Here is a 17,486-nt window from a genome sequence, read left to right on the forward strand (position 1 = left end):
TACTAAGGATGAGCAGCCATTGACTGTGCAATACCTCCGCCTGGACACTAGATGGCTGCCCCCCTGGGTTGGAGCGGTGGCTCGGTTTCCTGCAGGGCTCCATGGGAATTGGAGTTTGGGTGCAGCCCTGTTAGGTCCTGCAGGCGTCACCAGGGGGTGCTGCAGCTGGAACTTCTTAGCCCTTATGGGTAGTGTTTTCACCACACCCAGAAGTGTAGCCAGAACTCGGCAATCAAGCACCTGGAGCACTTCCGGGTGAACTATAAAAGGGGTTAGCAGCCACCACTCCGGGAGCCAGAGTCGGGAGGAGGAGGACGAGGTTGCCTGGGAGAAGTGGTGGAGGAAGAGAAAGGAGTTATTTGCTTGGTGTTTTTTTGGTGTGCTGTGCTTGGGACTGTGTACTGCCTGTGGGACACGGGGAAGACGTGCGTCCACAGGTGAAGAAAAATAAAATAGTTTATTTATTTTACGTGTGCCTTCGTGTCCAGTCTGTGTTGGGTTGTGCGCCTTTATAGCACCTTTTCACACCATCCATTTAGTTGTAGGGTCACACATCCTGCTTTATTTTGCTTAAAATATTGTTAAATAAACCACTTCTGTGAAATCCTCTCTTGTACAACAATGTAGCATTGCTGTGTGCACAGTGACACAGAATGGCAAAAGGGGTGCAGGCTGCAAAATATACACAAAGGCAAGACCAGGAGTCTCATTTATAAAGCTTTGCAGGGATTCAAGTGAGAAAATATGTGTATGCCAAAAATCAGGAAAATGCATATGTCAAAAATAACATCTCATTCATCAAACCTGGCGTATACACATTTCTATCTAATTTACTCTTTATAAATTACAATCATTTTGTAAAAATAAGTATAGGAATTCATCTCAAACCCCACCCGGTTACCACCCTAAAACAACCATATTTGAACTGTGCTAATCGACCTTCTACAAATGCGATCACGATGCTGCAGAACTTCACTGGCTGTTACAGCAGTCTCCCTCCTGATGATTTAAGTCTTATGCTAATTTTCATTCATGCTAGGTGCTCCTTATTGCAATGTTATTGCAAAGAAAATTGCTCCACTTATGTAAAGAAAACCGGACACATTGTAAATTGCCTTTTAATGTAGGCAAAAACATGTTAAGTTTAATGTATGTATACCCATACCATATGAAAATTAAATGGAGAATCTTGTCAGTCGGTTAATGGCTTCCAACACAATGGGCCTGATGGACTGAAGGCTGGCTGAGAGTTTCCTGACCTGTATAAAGAACTATAAAGTTCTTCAGTGCAAATACAAGCAATTGACCCTCTTAAAAGGGAACTAAAATAGAGTCTGTACATCATAATTATCACTTTTAAAGTTTAATATGTTTGTCACATCAATGCATATTATAATAACAGCTTGGTGATATGAACCATGTGAGTCATTATTTAGCTGGTTTGGCTGCATTGCCTTACTAGATGAAGACTGTCCCAGTTTCTTGTTTCTTGTAAATGTTGCACATGCACAGGCCATAGTTGTTGTAAATATACGCAAGTTCTCGTGTGAAGTTTGATTTTATTAATCCTGTCTCTAGCTGCTGGTGAGTAAGGCAGGATCGAGCATGAGCCAAACGTGTATCAAAAGAAATCTCTCAGTCCAAAAAGGTTTAGTGACATTTCAAAGCAAATACTCCACACAAGAATATAGATAGGTTGTTGCACATATAGAATAAAAGGCAAAAAAAAGAAAAATGTTTCTTCATATTAATCTTCAATTGTTTCTACAACTAAGGCTGAGTTATTTCTCTATGCTTTACTTCATATTCAGCATGTTCTAAACGTACGGCTTTGCACATAAAGGCACGGTTTGAAAACGTGTGCCCTCCATGCCTTAAATACGGCAAGGCAGTTCACTAACTGAGACTAATCTGCAATCAGAGGGACAGAAGATAGTTACAATATTCCATTTCAATTCAGCTTGTCAAGGTTATAAGAACCTCCGATATACGATGCACTAATTTATAGGAAAATATTTAACATAACTAAGAAAATACGTCTATCAATTTAACATCTTCTAAATAACCTGCAAATGGCTTTTACACTGTCTTTTGCATGGAAAGTTTGCTTTATAAAACTTGCAAATGCACAAAAACAGCCTCAATATATGAGTATGCAAGTTTTTTATATATCTGTCCCCAAGACCTCAATAGACTGTTCAAAAATCAGCGCACATCATAAACAGGAAACACGAGTCACATGGGATTGAGTTTTTGAGCTTGTGATCCACCTTTCTGCCTCATTCATTGGTAAAGAGTCTTACCTTCAATTCAAAAACACAATCCCATATACAGTAACTTATGTTTCCTCTTTATGATGTGTGCTGATTTTTCCAGAAGTATCTATTTAACCATATTTTAGCAAAAAATTGCAAGTGTTTTGCATGTTGTGAGCATACAACTCGATAGCTACCATGTGAATTATGCAATGTGAATAATGTAAGATTTTTTTACCTTTTGTTTTATTCCATAGATGTTTTTCACATTGTTTGCCATAGTCACCATTGGTTTCTATAACATCATAAACATATTTCTCTCAGTTCTGCATGAAAACATGAGATTAATTTTTTTTCTCAACCATCAATACAAACTACATGAGATAAGTAACAAAAAAGGTCGTTTTCTGGGTGGAGTATTCCTTGAAGCTGGGTCTCCATTGAAGCTCATTGCAGCAGGACATTTTTGAACCCCATAAGATTAAAGGTTTTTCTCTGTCATCACTATAAATAGCACAGGATAAGTAACAGAGAAATAAAAAGATTTTCCAAGACTGGCCCCAACTTAATTTAGAAATGGCAATTAGGAGGTACCCAGGGAAAGTAGTGGGGTCCTGCTTTTGTTAAAAAAATAGACAGATGGTCCACAAGCAACCAAGGAGTGGGACCAAGAATCACAGGAAAAAAAATATGGCTTGTGGTGTGAATCTTTATAGGTTATTGCCTGCACCCAAACATGGCAAATTAGATAACGGCCCTAAAGTAGTTAGGGTTCATTGAAGTAAGGGCAGACAGCAGATACAGAGATTATTGGAAAGAAGGAGGCGACTACCATACAAAAGTCAAAAATGGGGAGAGCTAAGAAAGTGAGAGGGCAGCAGTTGTGGAAGAGCAGCTCTTAACAAAACTACATTAATCTGCAAATCTGGAGGGAGGTCCAGCTGAGCTGGCAGTTTAGTCTCTGTTTTCATGTCATATTCCCTCACAACATAAAAAATGTAGATTTTTGTATGTCTTAATTCTAAATTAAGGTTCCCAACAGGAGGTAGTATTTTACATCAAGTTATAGGCAGGAGTTATTCTGCATTCACCTACTAGGGGATCTCTTTCAGATGTATCACTTATTATGCATCCCTTTCTTATTGCATTATGATTAGGTAAATTTCCCGTAGGCAATTTAGGAAAAACACAAAGTCATTGTTTACTTATTGCTGTAGCTCCACAAAAAGCAATTAAGGATTAGCTCTTATCTTTACATTTATTTTTGTGAAAGCATGAATTGTATTGTTCCTAATTCAATGAGACCAGAAAAATACCATTTCAAACTGAGCTGGTGATTATTTTGTTGTTTTCCATTGCTGAATGAGGTGAGAGGTCAATGTTACATCACAACTGGCCTAATTCAGGCAGCACTGTTTTCTTTGACTGTCACATTATGAGCAACCACTTCGAAAAGCATTAGTGTGAAATTTCCCAATGGGAAACTTATATTTCCTGCCTGTGCCATAGCAGCACTAAATTAACAACGTCAAAGTGGCAAAAAAATTTGTTCTCTGCCCTGGGGCAACCAGTCCTATTGCAAAAGTAAGCACAGCCAAGCAACACAATCCTTGTTCTCTGCTCCACTGCTCCATTCAACATTTTCTAATGAAAATATACACGGCTTTGCATAGTAATCACCACATAATACCCACTCAGTTTAACCCACTTATTACAAATGATTAAAACCTTGCAATGTGTACATCAGACAGCTGTCAACATGATACTCCCTTGGACTTAGCACTGCTACGGATTTTGCTTTCTGAGAACAGCACCCTACAATAACCCTACAATCTTTTCAAACAAATTGATCGGAAGGAAGAAATTGTGCCTCTGAAACAATATAACAAAAACATGAGGCGGAAGTAACAGGTCACAGGCAGGAGGTGGCTCATTTCAATGACACATTTAAGCAAACCATTTTGTTTTCTGCTCAGCTGCTTTCATAAAAAAGCAACTGAGTGTGCACGCGCGTGTGTGTGTGTGTGAGAGCAGGCTGTTGTCAACATCAGTTGTTTTTAATCCAAAGGAAACTCACAGCTGTCAATTGATCAGGATAAGACATCTGAAAGTTGTGCAAGAAGGGAATGAGAATATTTCACATTAAAAGGCCTTTTTGAAGCAAAATGGCATCATAGATAAGAGTGACAGGTCCAGATCAGATTTATCAGCCACTCATCTTGTTATTGTCCACTGTCTGTTCCAAATTTCTCTGTCTGATGTCATCTTTGCTCTTCAGTTGTATGCTAACACATAAACACAGACACCATAACCAGGAAATTCGAATTAATCACTACATGATTATTTTGTATTTACAGTGTCAAACTGTTTCTGACTACAAAAAAAAGGAAGGTCTGTAAATATCACATACACAGCAGTGGTGCTGCTTTGCTTTCATTTGCGTGCTTAGTTGAAAATCCCTGAAAAAGCATACCTCTCTAATAGCAGTGCAAAATTCACTCTGTAACACCTTCTTCAGTGACTGCAACTTGTGAACTGGCACTTCTCCAGATTCCTGCAGCTTCTCCAGTAATTCAATAGCACGAGCCACATCTGAAAGAGCCAAAAAAAAAAAATGAAAGTAACTTGCAGTTAATGTGAACTGTGTGACAAATTTCTCTCCTTCAAATTAACACTAGATGTTTTCTAGTTAAATCATGCTTTTTCCAACAAAATGCCATAAATAAGAGTGCAATGTTGCCTACAAGTCAGAAAAGCTGTCAAGAATGAGGGTGCTTTAAGCTTTTAAAAAGCAGGAGTTTTCACGTAAAATTACACTAATTGTACAGGGACGGTGCTAAATTTTGGCATTTATGGAACATGCATTATAGTAAGCTTCAAAAATGTAATAAAAAATAGTAACATAAAAGGGAAAATAAAAATAAATGTGCACAGTATATGTTTGTTTTGAAATTACTATCCATGGCATTTTTGTTTTTGATCACTGTGTGACTTAAATGGAGAGAAACACATTCACTACATAACATTCTTATACAAAATTATCCCAAATCAGGTAATAAGAACTTGCACAGACTATGACAAAGATACTTATGCACACACAAACGCATCTATACTGATCAAATTTAAAATCAAAAATTATCTGAAAATGACTCTATATAGGAATGTAGGAGCAAAATGGAACTACCCAGAAAAAACATTCATGTAGTCACAGGAATAACATATGAGTTCCACACACATTGGGTGTAGAATTGGAACTCAGAATGCTGGATTCATAAAAACATCAATGATACTTTTTGTGATCATTAACACTAGCGAAAGAAGGAAACCTCCAGAAGTTAATATGGACAAACCCAGCCAGCTGCAAGGCACGTCCCAAGAGGTGCACAGGGAGACGTCTAGAGGATTATCTTCTGATTCTGTTGCAAGTAAATCAAAAACATTGTGGTGCTTAAGAGACAGAAAGACCTTTAGGGGGTCTGTTGGGCAGGGGTATACTTCCACCTGCTGTCAACAAACAGAACTAACACTCCGAGTCAAGTGTAGGACATGAAACTGTGCTTAGGCACGCTGGTCTAAGCTATGGATAGTGCTGAGTCTACTATGACTCTTAGGTCCTTTTCATAATGTGTACTTTAATGTTTGAACCCATCCTAATCACATTCAGTTGACTCTTGATTCTTTAATTTCCTAATAAATTCAGAATTTATTTAAATTCATTCTTTAATTATGCAATACATTTTGCATTTTAGAACTACAATAGCTTTTTTATTGCTTTACATTATTTTGTTTGCCCAGGTATTTTTCATCACACTTTAGGTGCCATTATGCAAATACAATACCCACTAATAAAACTTTTCATCACAAAAAAAGGTAATGCTTTTCTGGGGTAATGCAACTGAATTTTTTTCCCATTTGAATATTAAAAACAAGGTCCTGCAGATCTTTCAGTTTTGTATGCTGTAATTGATGTGTCATCTAAAATGAAACCAAACACTACTGCATATACAGATAAGCAAAAACAAACCTTTCTAAAATAAGATTGATTCATTCTCAAAGTAATGATAGGAAGCATACAGTACTTCGACTTCTGAGCTTAGACTACTATACAATAGTTACAAACACAGAATGAAAAAGAAGTGGAATGTTAATGCAAAAAAATAATATGTCAACATAAACAAAGAAACATAAGACATGTACAGAGTAATTTTAAGTCCAAAGTTCAACTGTTCTCAGATAGCCACATTCTGAAAAGTATCATCCAATTGGAGGGGTTGACAATTTAATCAGGATACAGGATGTCTAAAAAATGGCCAGTCATATGTAACAAGACATGCCAACGGACACCAAGAGACAAAGAAAACCAAAAGCCTACATTTAGATAAAAACTTACAGAACCAGTATTTCTTTCTTGATTTTTTTTTCCAATTAGTTAAAATTTATTTATATAGTATTATGTTTAATTTGACATTATGTTGTCTTACTTTGTATTGATCTATAGCAACAAATCCTAATTAAATCCGTTAAATTAAATGTGAATAACCTCCATGGTAACGAGAGGGGCTCCATGTTGCAGATGTCAGGGTTTATTACACTGTCTCTACTAAATCAAAAACCCCTGCCATGTCAGCTAGAATGGCCAGTGACAAGTTCACCTCTGACCATCAGGATGGGTTGTCCATAGCTGAATACCAAATAAGAAGACAACTGAGGAAGCTAAACAAGCTGTGGGACTTGATTGAGTCAGTCCTTGCTCAGTCAGTTCTTAAGGCCTGTGCTGACCAACTGTGTGGTGTCCTCTGTCACTTTCTGCATTGTTGTTGTTCCAACAAGGCAGGCACTTCTTCACCTAATGACTATAAACCAGCGGAACTTATGTCTCATATCATGAAGACCTTTTAGAGACTGGTCTTGAACTATATGAGTCCTCTTGTGGTAGACCATCTGGACCCACTGCAATTTTACCTATTGAACAAAGATTGGAGAGAAAGATGCAATTATCTACAGTATCTGCTGCACAAGGCTTATTCTCACCTGGACAAGGTTGGCGGCACTGTGAGGATCATGTTTTTGATTCCTCCAGTGCCTTCAGTACCATCCAGCTATCCCTGTTAAGGGGTAATCTCAAAGATACGCAGGTGGATGAGCCTATCGTGTCCTGGATAATGGACTATCTGTTAGGGAGACTGAAGTTTGTGAGACTCAAGGACTGCGTTTCTGATAGGATGTGAGCAACACTGGAGCACCACAAGGATCAGTCCTGTCTCCTTTAATCTTCACTCTGTACACCTCTGACTATAAATGTAACACCAGGGGCCTCATATATAAACGGTGCATATGCAAAAAAACGTACGCCCATTTCCTTGCACATTTTGAGATGTTTTGCAAATTGCCAGCACCCAGCATCAAAGCTACTGTTTCCGTGTTATTTACCTTTTATTTTCATATTCACATCAATGATGTGGAATTTATCAAATACACCAAAATTAATTGCATATCGTTTACAATTTTAATTCATTTGATTGTAATAATTCTGTAGCAATATAATGGGTGCCTTGTCTGTTGTCTCAGTGTAGATAGATAGATAGATAGATAGATAGATAGATAGATAGATAGATAGATAGATAGATAGATAGATAGATAGATAGATAGATAGATAGATAGATAGATAGATAGATAGGGCTGACTATGAGGATTGCCACGGTCCCCATGGGTCTTGTGACTGTGGTGAAAGTGGCTCCATGTTCCTTGACTTTGCAAAAGGTCTGGGGCTGCGAATTGCTGGATCTTGGTTCCAGCGTCCTGAACTGCATCGTTGTACTTGGTACTCCAATACTGGTGGTGCGGTGAAGGAGATCGATCACATCCTCGTGGGCAGATGCTGGAGTCTCTTGCAAAACTGCAGGGTCTACATAAGTGCCCAGTTTGTGAATTCTGACTACATACTTGTTGTTACTACTCTTAGGATCCAGCTTAGGTCTAGTAGGTTACCAGCTACTAGGAAAATGAGCCTGGACTTGGCCAGATTCCACGACCAGGCTGTTTCTAATGAGTTTGCACACAGTTTGTGTGAGAAACTTTCAGATTTGGATACAACTGCCGATCCTAATGTGATGTGAGAGACCTTCAAGACCCTGAAGGTTGCTGAGGGTTGTGTTGGTGTTACCAGTGTTCCCAGAAGAAGGTGTTTCATCTCGCAGGGCACTCTGGACATCATTGGCAGGAGTCGCAGCGCACGGCTCAATGGCAACTCTGGTCTGTACCGGGAACTGAGAAGGACGTCTGCGAGGGCTCTGAGGGCAGATAAAGAGGCGTTTGTTAGAGGAATTTGTGAGCAAGTGACACACCATCTGTAGTCTAGTGGCCCATGTCCTGCTTACAGAGGAATCGAAGCATTACGCACATCTGAATCTGTTCCTTGGAGAGTTGCAGTCAGGGCAGCTGATGGAACGGTCCTTACGGATGATACTGCAATTGTGACTCGCTGGGCTGGCTACTTTGAACAGTTGTTCAAAGCTGATCCTCCGGCTAGGACGTTGGATATCTCTGGGTCCACGGTTCTTGAGTCTGATCCTCCAATTAGCTGTGAACCACCCAATCTCACTGTGATTGCATAGGTGGTGAACCAGCTGAGGAGGGGAAAGGTTGCAGGTATCTGTGGTATCCGGGGTGAATTTCTCCAGGCTGGTGGTAAGGCTGTCCTCCTGGCATTGCAAGTAATCTTGCAACTACAGGGAGATAACACTGCTCTCAGTGCCGGGTAAGGTCCTTGTTAGGGTCATCCGTGATAGGACCCGTGATCACTTGCTCACCTACCAGCAACCGGAACAGTCTGGTTTTACGCTTAAGAAGTCTACCATTGACCGCATCCTGGCACTGAGGGTTCTCATGGAGTGCAAACGTGAATATTGGCAGAGTTTCTTTGCAGCCTTTGTCGATTTTCACAAAGCGTTCGACTCAGTTGATTGAGCTGCCCTGTGGGACATCCTGAGGGTTCGCGGGATCCCCTCGAGGTTGCTGGATATCATGGCCAGCCTGTACCCTGGTACTGTGAGTGCTGTGCAGAGTGGAGGCAGGACCTCTGCGTTTTTCCCAGTTGATTCTGGGGTTCGTCAGGGGTGTGTTCTTGTTCCTACTCTGTTCAATGCCTGTATGGAGTGGGTGTTGGGCAAGGTCGTGGGGTCCAGCGGCTGTGGGGCATGTGTTAGTGAAGAAAGATTCACGGATCTTGATTTTGCTGACGATGTTGTGATCTTTGCGGAGTCAATGAAGGTTCTGATCGGGGCGCTCGAGAGACTGAGTGAGGAGTCTGAGTGTCTGGGTGATGTGATGGTAGCCATTTTTGCACCAGTATGCTCACCAAGGGGTGAGAGAGGTAGCTTGCCAATCAGAGACAGGGGATGATTAGAAAGACATGGCCATAGAGTGTAATTTAGCCTGGACATCAAGCTACAACCTGCTCTTCACAAAGGATGCCCAGGGATGTTTTATAACTACAGTGAGTCAGGACTTCGGTTTTGTCGTCTCATCCAAAGGACGGTGACATTTTTACAGCACAGTGTTCCCATCACTGCAATGAGACATTGGGATCCACATTCAGACCACAGGATGAGTGACCCCTGATGGCTTCACCAACACCTCTTCCAGCAGCAACCCAAGTACTGGCTGGGTCCGAACATCCTTACCTTCAGATGGATGACCTCACCTGAAGTGCATGTAGTATAACTGCTGTGAGAACTGCTGCAAATACTGAGCATCAAAGTCTAACTAAATTTAATGTATGTTTGTTTGGTACTAGCACTAAATAAAACTCATACAAGATAAGTAAATTTATAAGGACTTTTCAATGTTTTTGGCCTGCCAAGTGCTTGATGATAGGTGTGACCATCACAGCAAGAGAATTTCAATTAGTCTCTCAACATCACAAGCACATTTGATGTGGTTTAGACTGAAATTTCAAATAGCACAAAGCCACTTTGCACAATAAGAACATGAAGACTTATCAGTGCTGCACTTGTCAATGGCATAAGTAACAATGGCAAAAGTGTAGTCAGAAAAATCAGCCAAAATCCATCCTTTCATTTACTGAATATGCTTAGTGTGGTTTAAGGAACTGGAGCTTACCTCAGTAATACCAATTTTATATTAGTAAAATATATATATATCGCATATGGTATGTAACCTTAAAAGAAAACATTCTAAAAAAACTGGTATGTTTTTTTGTTATGTCAGGTACACCCACCCACACATCTCATTAAGTCTCGATGTATACAAACTCTGTATTTATTCACAGAAGCCAACTGTTTACACTAAATACGGCACTTATAAGCTAACTAAATACCAGCAGTATATCCATATTGTTGCCCTTTCTCTCCACCCTGATGTAGATTTTAACACTCTAACTGTGCCTCTTTGTTCAAAATCCAGTTTCTAATTCTGCTATTATCTCTCCTTCTTTCATCTGCATGCTTGTTCTCCTATCAGAGTGTTTTCAGCTTTTTGAACCCAAAGCTTTTTGACTCTTTCCTTGATCTCAAAGTAACCAAAATACTTTTGCACTGCACTGTAAACTCTGCCTCATATTTAAAGATGCACTTCTAAATGACCCCCCTTGACCCATGAACAGTCAGCAAAGACTGGCATGACTGGCAACATTTAACAGTTAGGCAAGAACTCTCAAGGATATACAAGGTGTAGGGATGTCTCATTTGTTTCTCTGTCCTCTAAATACATTGATTACCTTTACCAGAATTCTGTGCGTTATTAAAGAGAAGCATGAGATGACAATATTTCTAATAACCTTGCTCTTAAAAAGGATAATGAGGCATATACCACAGTGGTGATTGTGAACAGCCATCTGAAGAAGTCTGATAAAATCATTGTGTCCACAAAAGCACATCCTTTACCTATTCTCTGTCGTTACTTACTTCAACAGCAGACTCAGAAAACACTGTAGAGTTTAAGTGCTTAATGATTTGAGAAAAAACTAATGGGTGCACATACTGGAGATCTTGGAAAGGACCAAACAGCCCCCAAACCTCAGTATGTTCTAAAATTAGACCAGCCTTATATTAAAATCAAAGATAATTTCTGTTTAATTACCTTCATATATGTATGTATGCATGCATGTATGTATGTATTTATTTACTTATCCTTTTAAATGTTAAAATATTTCAGTATTACATTTTAAATCTATTTTTTGTTAATATGGTAATTATATTTAATGTTAAATATTGATGCTTACTGAGTCTCAAACGATGACTGTTCTATAGGTGCACTGGGGGAGCAGTGATCAGCAGAGCAGTTATTCACACAGTTTGCATTTCCATCTCTAGAACAGAGGAAACACACCTTGAAGAGAACTGGTGCTACTTCCACTCAGCCTCTACCCCACATCTTCTGGCCAGGATGAATAAAAGTGCCACATCATCAAAGAACATTTTCATTAAACAGAACTGAAGGAGAACAAAAAACACTCCTAAAACATCAGAAGGTGGTGGACTGTAGCATCTTCATCGACTTTTTCCACCACAGTTTTGGTAGCAAGAACTGACAACTAAATGGGTTCCCAGATGGGGCCTAAGATCATTTTCATTTTGTGTGTCCTTCCCTTACACTAGAAATGTCTCAAATTTGTTTTTCATTGAATTAATACTATAGTACATTAATAAATTATTAATTAATCAACAGTATTTACTGGTACTCAAATTAATAACACCATAGCTGCAGAAAACCACGCATTGTTGAGTTTTATGTTAATTCTGTAAGTTTTAAACAAACAATTGTCATTTCAAGGATACTGAAACCTAACCAGAGAAAGCCCACATAAAAATCTACCCACCTGAAAAGTCATGGATGTGTTTAATATAGATTATGGACAAAGGGAGCAACAGTGTGTAAGGCAGAACTCAGCCCAAGAATAGGTAATAGTCAATTGCAGCTATCTACAAATTACACACACAATGATAGTAATATCCTGTCAGTTTAGAATTGTCTATTGATGTTAGCACTCATCTTTGACATTATGAGAGAAAACATGTAGTTAACCAGTGGAATATCAAATGTACACACAGAACATGCAAAATCTACACTGTGAACTAGAGGCAAAATAAGATGGCAAATTTACTTATTGTGCTAGCTTTAAATGATTATATTACACCCACATACATACACATTACATAATGGATGAATTAAATATATACACTAGGGGACTTCCCCCCCTGCTTGCTTCCCTCGCCAAATCCCCACCCCACTCCACCCACCTGCTCTATGCGCTGTTGTGAAGAGGGGGCTGAATGCACCCCAAGAAGACACGGCCACTCTTCCAAAACCCCTCTAAATGATGATTACAATGGGAAACAAATACATTTTTTTAGCTCCTCTTTGATCAATCAGCTGCTGGCTTGCTGCTGCTGCCGCGCCGCGTGATCTGCATCTCATGCGGTGCTTCGAATGTTTAAAAACCTGTAGAGCAGCTGCCCTTTTCTCTCACTGTCTTGTCTCTCTTCTCCCCCAGACATCCTCAAGCACTATTCGATCTCTTTTCGCTGTTCCGTTGTTTCACCGAGTAATATTTTCCATTTGTTTGCACTAATGCGATCTTTACTATCATTTTTTTGAGACTTTCGAATTTTCCTACTTCCACTATCTCTAACCTGTTCTGCATGTGTATCATGCCAACATTTTTGAATTCTTTACGACATTCTAGTTTGTCATCTACTCTTTGTCTTTTTCCGGCATCGGGCGTGGTTAAATCTCTCGGCACAAAGTCTAGTCTCACGGGACGTGAAAGTGACTTTCTGAGAAGGTCACTTCACGTCTCTCTGAACAGGTCAAGTGTTTTTTATATAATAGAGAGACATACAGTACACACACACACCTGCACACACACACATAAATATTATATATTATATTATATATACATACATATATACGCACCTATACACAAACACACCAATCAGCTACAATTTTGAAACTACCTGAATAATATTGAGCAGTTCCCTATCGTGCCGCCTCAACAGTTCTGACCCTTTGAGGTATGGATACCTAAAGGCCTCTGAAGGTGTCCTGTGGTATCTGGCACCAAGACATTAGCAGCAGATCCATTTAAGCCCTGTAAGTTGCAAGGTGGGGTATCCATGGATCATGCTTGTTTTCCAGCACATTCTTCAGATGCTCAATCAGATTGAGATCTGGGGAATGTGAATGCCAAGTCTACACCTTGGACACTTTGTCATGTTTCTCAAACCATTCTTGAACAATTTTGCAGTGGGGCAGGGCATATTATTCTGCTGAAAGAGGCCACTGGAATACCATTGCCATGAATAGGTGTACGTGGTTTGAAACAATATTTAGGTAGGTGTTCAAAGTAAAATCTATATGAATGCCAGGACCCAAGATCTCCTAGCAGAATGTTGGACAGAGCATCACACTGCCTCTGCCAGCTTGCCTTCCTCCCGTAGTACATCCTGCTGCCAACTCTGGCAGTCCACATGTTGTAAAAGAAAATGTGATTCATTAGACCAGGCCACCTTCGCTCAGATCCTTACGCTTGCCCATTTTTCCTGCTTCCAACACATCGCCTCCAATAACTGACTGTTCATTTTCTGCCTAATATAAGCCACCCGTTAAAAGGTGCCATTGTAGCAAGATAATCAATGTTATTCACCGCACCTGTCAGTGGTTTTAATGTTGTGGCTCATCAGTTTGCATATATATATATATATATATATATATATATATATATATATATATATATATATATTTTTAGTGACCGATGGCAGTGGACACCATTACCCAGCCAGGAAACCTCTGAGGTGGAAGGACAGTTGGGAGGACTTCCAGGGGACACTCTCTTCCCTGAACTGTTATTTTGCAGCCCCCTTGGGTTGCAATGGCACCTCGGATTCCTGAAGAGCTGTTTGGGAATTACTATTTGCCAGCACAGCCCTGTTGGGATGCTGTAAGGTGGGAACTGCAGAGCTCTACTTTGGGCATCAGCTGCACCTGGGAGCAATTCCCAGGTTAATAAGGAGCCAGCCGCCTCCCAAAAGAAGCCAGAGTAGAGGATAAGGCTGGTGAGGCTCGTATTCGAAAGAGAAAAAAGGCTGCAAGACCTTAAAAGAAAGGGGATGGAGTTTTACCAAGCTCGGGATTATTGGTATGGGTCCTTGATGACTACTCTGGATCTGAGTGCCTTTCCATAAAATAAAGGCTTTTGTAGGACTGAGCTGCTGGTGTTGTCCATTTGTGTCGAGTTGGGACAGCAGGTGCAGCTCTGGTCTTCACAATATATGTATATACATTATATACTGTGCTTGTGTTTTCTTTCTTAATGAACATGCTTCTAGATTTCATTACATATGCTCACAAAGCGTAATGGCAGCCTTTCAGTGCTCTCAGCTCTTTTTCTGTTCATTTTTTAATGTTCATCTCTTTTAGTGGTTTTACTCTGCCTTCAAAGAAATAATTATTCTCTTTTGAGCAATACAACAGCTAAGATTAGTTGAAAAGCATCTAAATAAATCAGCTATTATCACTAATCTGCGGTTTTTTCACTTTCATCAGACTGGAATTATTTACCGTGATGATAAATGGGGCTTTCAAATCAAGTTTTAATCTTAGGTCATCTGCCATTTCTTTGATTAAAAGCTTTACTTATTCATGTAGCAGGTAAAAAAATAAATCACCTGTTTTTTTGTTGATTTTCAAACTCAGTACAAATGCTAGTAAGAGATGAGAGAAGGAAGGATTTGTTTCTCCTATGCTTGCATTTTCTGATGGCTTCTTGCTTTAAATTTTGTCTTTCTACTATCAGAAAATTGTCTAAACAATAAAACATGCATTTTTAAGTCAACAAACCCTATGCTCTTGTGCAATTTATCCATCATTTAAAATAGACTTTGACAAAATATGGCTGGACACATTTTACAAGAAGTCAGTTGATGTGCAGTGCTGTCTGTAGTGTTACTGTCGCCTGACAAACCTTGTGCTGCTGGCTCAGATTTTCTGTTAAGGTTTTTTTTGCTCCTGTGACAAGACATGGACCACTTATTGCAGTTTCAGATCAATTTAGCTGGAAAGCCTCCTTTTTGATCTATGCTGGTTGTGCTGTCTCCAGGAATGGAAAAGAATGACAGCTGTATTCATTCAGAAACAGCTCAGGAGAGAAGGCAAGAGACTTAGACCAGGAACAGAGCAGGGTGAAATGCTGACAAGATTTAAGAAACCAAAACTTCAGTGCCCAAAATAAAAACAAAGACAAACAAGGTAAAAATCCTAACTACTAAAAAGATTCTAGGCATCTATTGTAAGAATCGTAGAGAATTTATCCAACAAATCTGGTTATACTTGATAGTGCCTGATGAGTAAAACTATTCACACAAAACTGAATTCACAGTGAAACCTGGTGTTTTGCATAACAAAATAAATTTGCTAAATAAATGGATGTTCTATTTTTTCATAATTCTGGATGAGTATGCTTGACATTTACTATTTAAATAAAGATTTCTAGTGTAAGAAAAATCACTGGACTCATTACCTGTCATGTACAGACACTTTCTTGTGCCATTGGGCATGCATTTTGTTTATACTGTAAAGAGGACACCCATTTAGCCAATTATGACAATCTTGGCAATAGCAATTCTATACATTTCATATTTAAAAAAACACACTGCACCCTTGCAATGATATGGGCGAGAGGCATAAATAGAATTTACGTTACTAATGTCCAGGAAATTACCTGCATTAAACAGCTCTGGAAACAAAAAAAAGAAAAACACTGGTAAACGCAGAAGTGTGATGAGTCTTTAGAGGGCAATAATCTTTTTTTCTACTTTAAATCCCCTAAAAACTCTAAATTGTTTTTCAGTTGCGGAATCACCAGCAAAATTAATTTTACTGCCAGTTTCATGAAACTGTGGGAATTTGAATCATGGCTGCTTTGCTCATTACTAGCCATCACTACTATTTATATCAGTAGCAATAACATAATTGGTCATCACTGGGTAGTAAGGTGAGCGGTTTCCATCAAAAAAGCTTGCAATCATCTCAAAATGGCAGTGTCTGTGATGAAAATTACAAATAGAACAAAGAGAGAAAATGTATTTTTTAATATTTTAGTAGCTACACTAAAACTAAGATGTGAAATAGAATTTGCATATGTCAGAACTCTAAAATCATTATATCAGAGCATGTCTCATTCACCTCTTCTGCTGGGTTAAAGGACTGCTCTTGCTACAAGAAATAGTGTAGTCCATTCTTCTACCAAGCTCATAATACTCCTTTTGAATATAATTTGCTTTTAATCACTGGGAGTTCTCTCAACAACTTAGCAGATAGCAGATATCCCCAATCTTTATTGTCCCCATCACTCTAACCTACAAATAAAGCTATGCAGCCATGCTCACCTGACACACTTTTTCTGATTGTCTATTTTCTCCCATCACTTGTTCTTTACCTCACTTACCTCCAGTTTGCCTCCTAATTCACACAAATGAATAAATTAAACTTTATTGCTAGGCAACATAGTTGCTAGGAATTTGTCTTGGTGTTACAAGAATAATTATAATAGTTAAACAGAATTGACAGTGCAATATAGAATGCATGACATAATCGCAAAATTATATACAATGGCAGTAAATAATATTATAGAGTACAAAAACACAATAATTCATACAACAAAAACTCCACCAATAACTCATACAAAATTAGCCTTTAAACATGTTTGGAGGTCTGGGGTTGCAGAGGTGAATAGAAACTTAATGCCCAGCAGTGTTCTTCATTGTAATAACTGAAAGCGATGATTTGTGTCTTATTTATTTTTAAGTGTATTACATGTGTTTATCTAATTTTTATATATTTTTTTTTATTCAGGATCAGTGTACCTGTGATAGTGCAGTTCACACTCCCGGTTGCTCTAGGGCAGGTATGTCAAACACGCGGCCCGCAACAGAAATCTGTGCGGCCTGCATGACAGATCCTAGTTAGCACTAAACTTGTACAAAATGATTACTATCGTTTGTGATTGAATCATTCTGCATCTTCGGCGTTACTTATTGACTTTTCTTACTACTGCTTTCTGACAAAAGAGTGTTTTCCCATGGCATTACGGTACCGGAAACGTCATCTGCTAGTATAGCCACGAGCCTTGTCCAAAGTTAATGAGCCGCAACTAAAGTGCTAGGCTGCAGCAGCCTGGCAGCAGGGGCGGCCTTAGGCATGTGCAAACTGTGC

General features: G+C 39.2%; 1 protein-coding gene across 2 annotated transcripts in view; it reads right to left on the reverse strand.

Moving 5' to 3' along the window:
* Positions 1-17,486, reverse strand: part of lin7a (lin-7 homolog A (C. elegans)) — a 326,716-nt gene that overhangs the window by 202,758 nt on the left and 106,472 nt on the right. For both annotated transcript variants that reach the window (XM_051919749.1, XM_028817141.2), the window contains exon 2: positions 4,729-4,847. In XM_051919749.1, coding sequence (XP_051775709.1) covers positions 4,729-4,847 — 119 coding nt within the window. The remainder of the gene's footprint in view (positions 1-4,728; positions 4,848-17,486) is intronic.

Source organism: Erpetoichthys calabaricus, chromosome 1, assembly GCF_900747795.2.
Source record: "Erpetoichthys calabaricus chromosome 1, fErpCal1.3, whole genome shotgun sequence".
Taxonomy (NCBI): domain Eukaryota; kingdom Metazoa; phylum Chordata; class Cladistia; order Polypteriformes; family Polypteridae; genus Erpetoichthys; species Erpetoichthys calabaricus.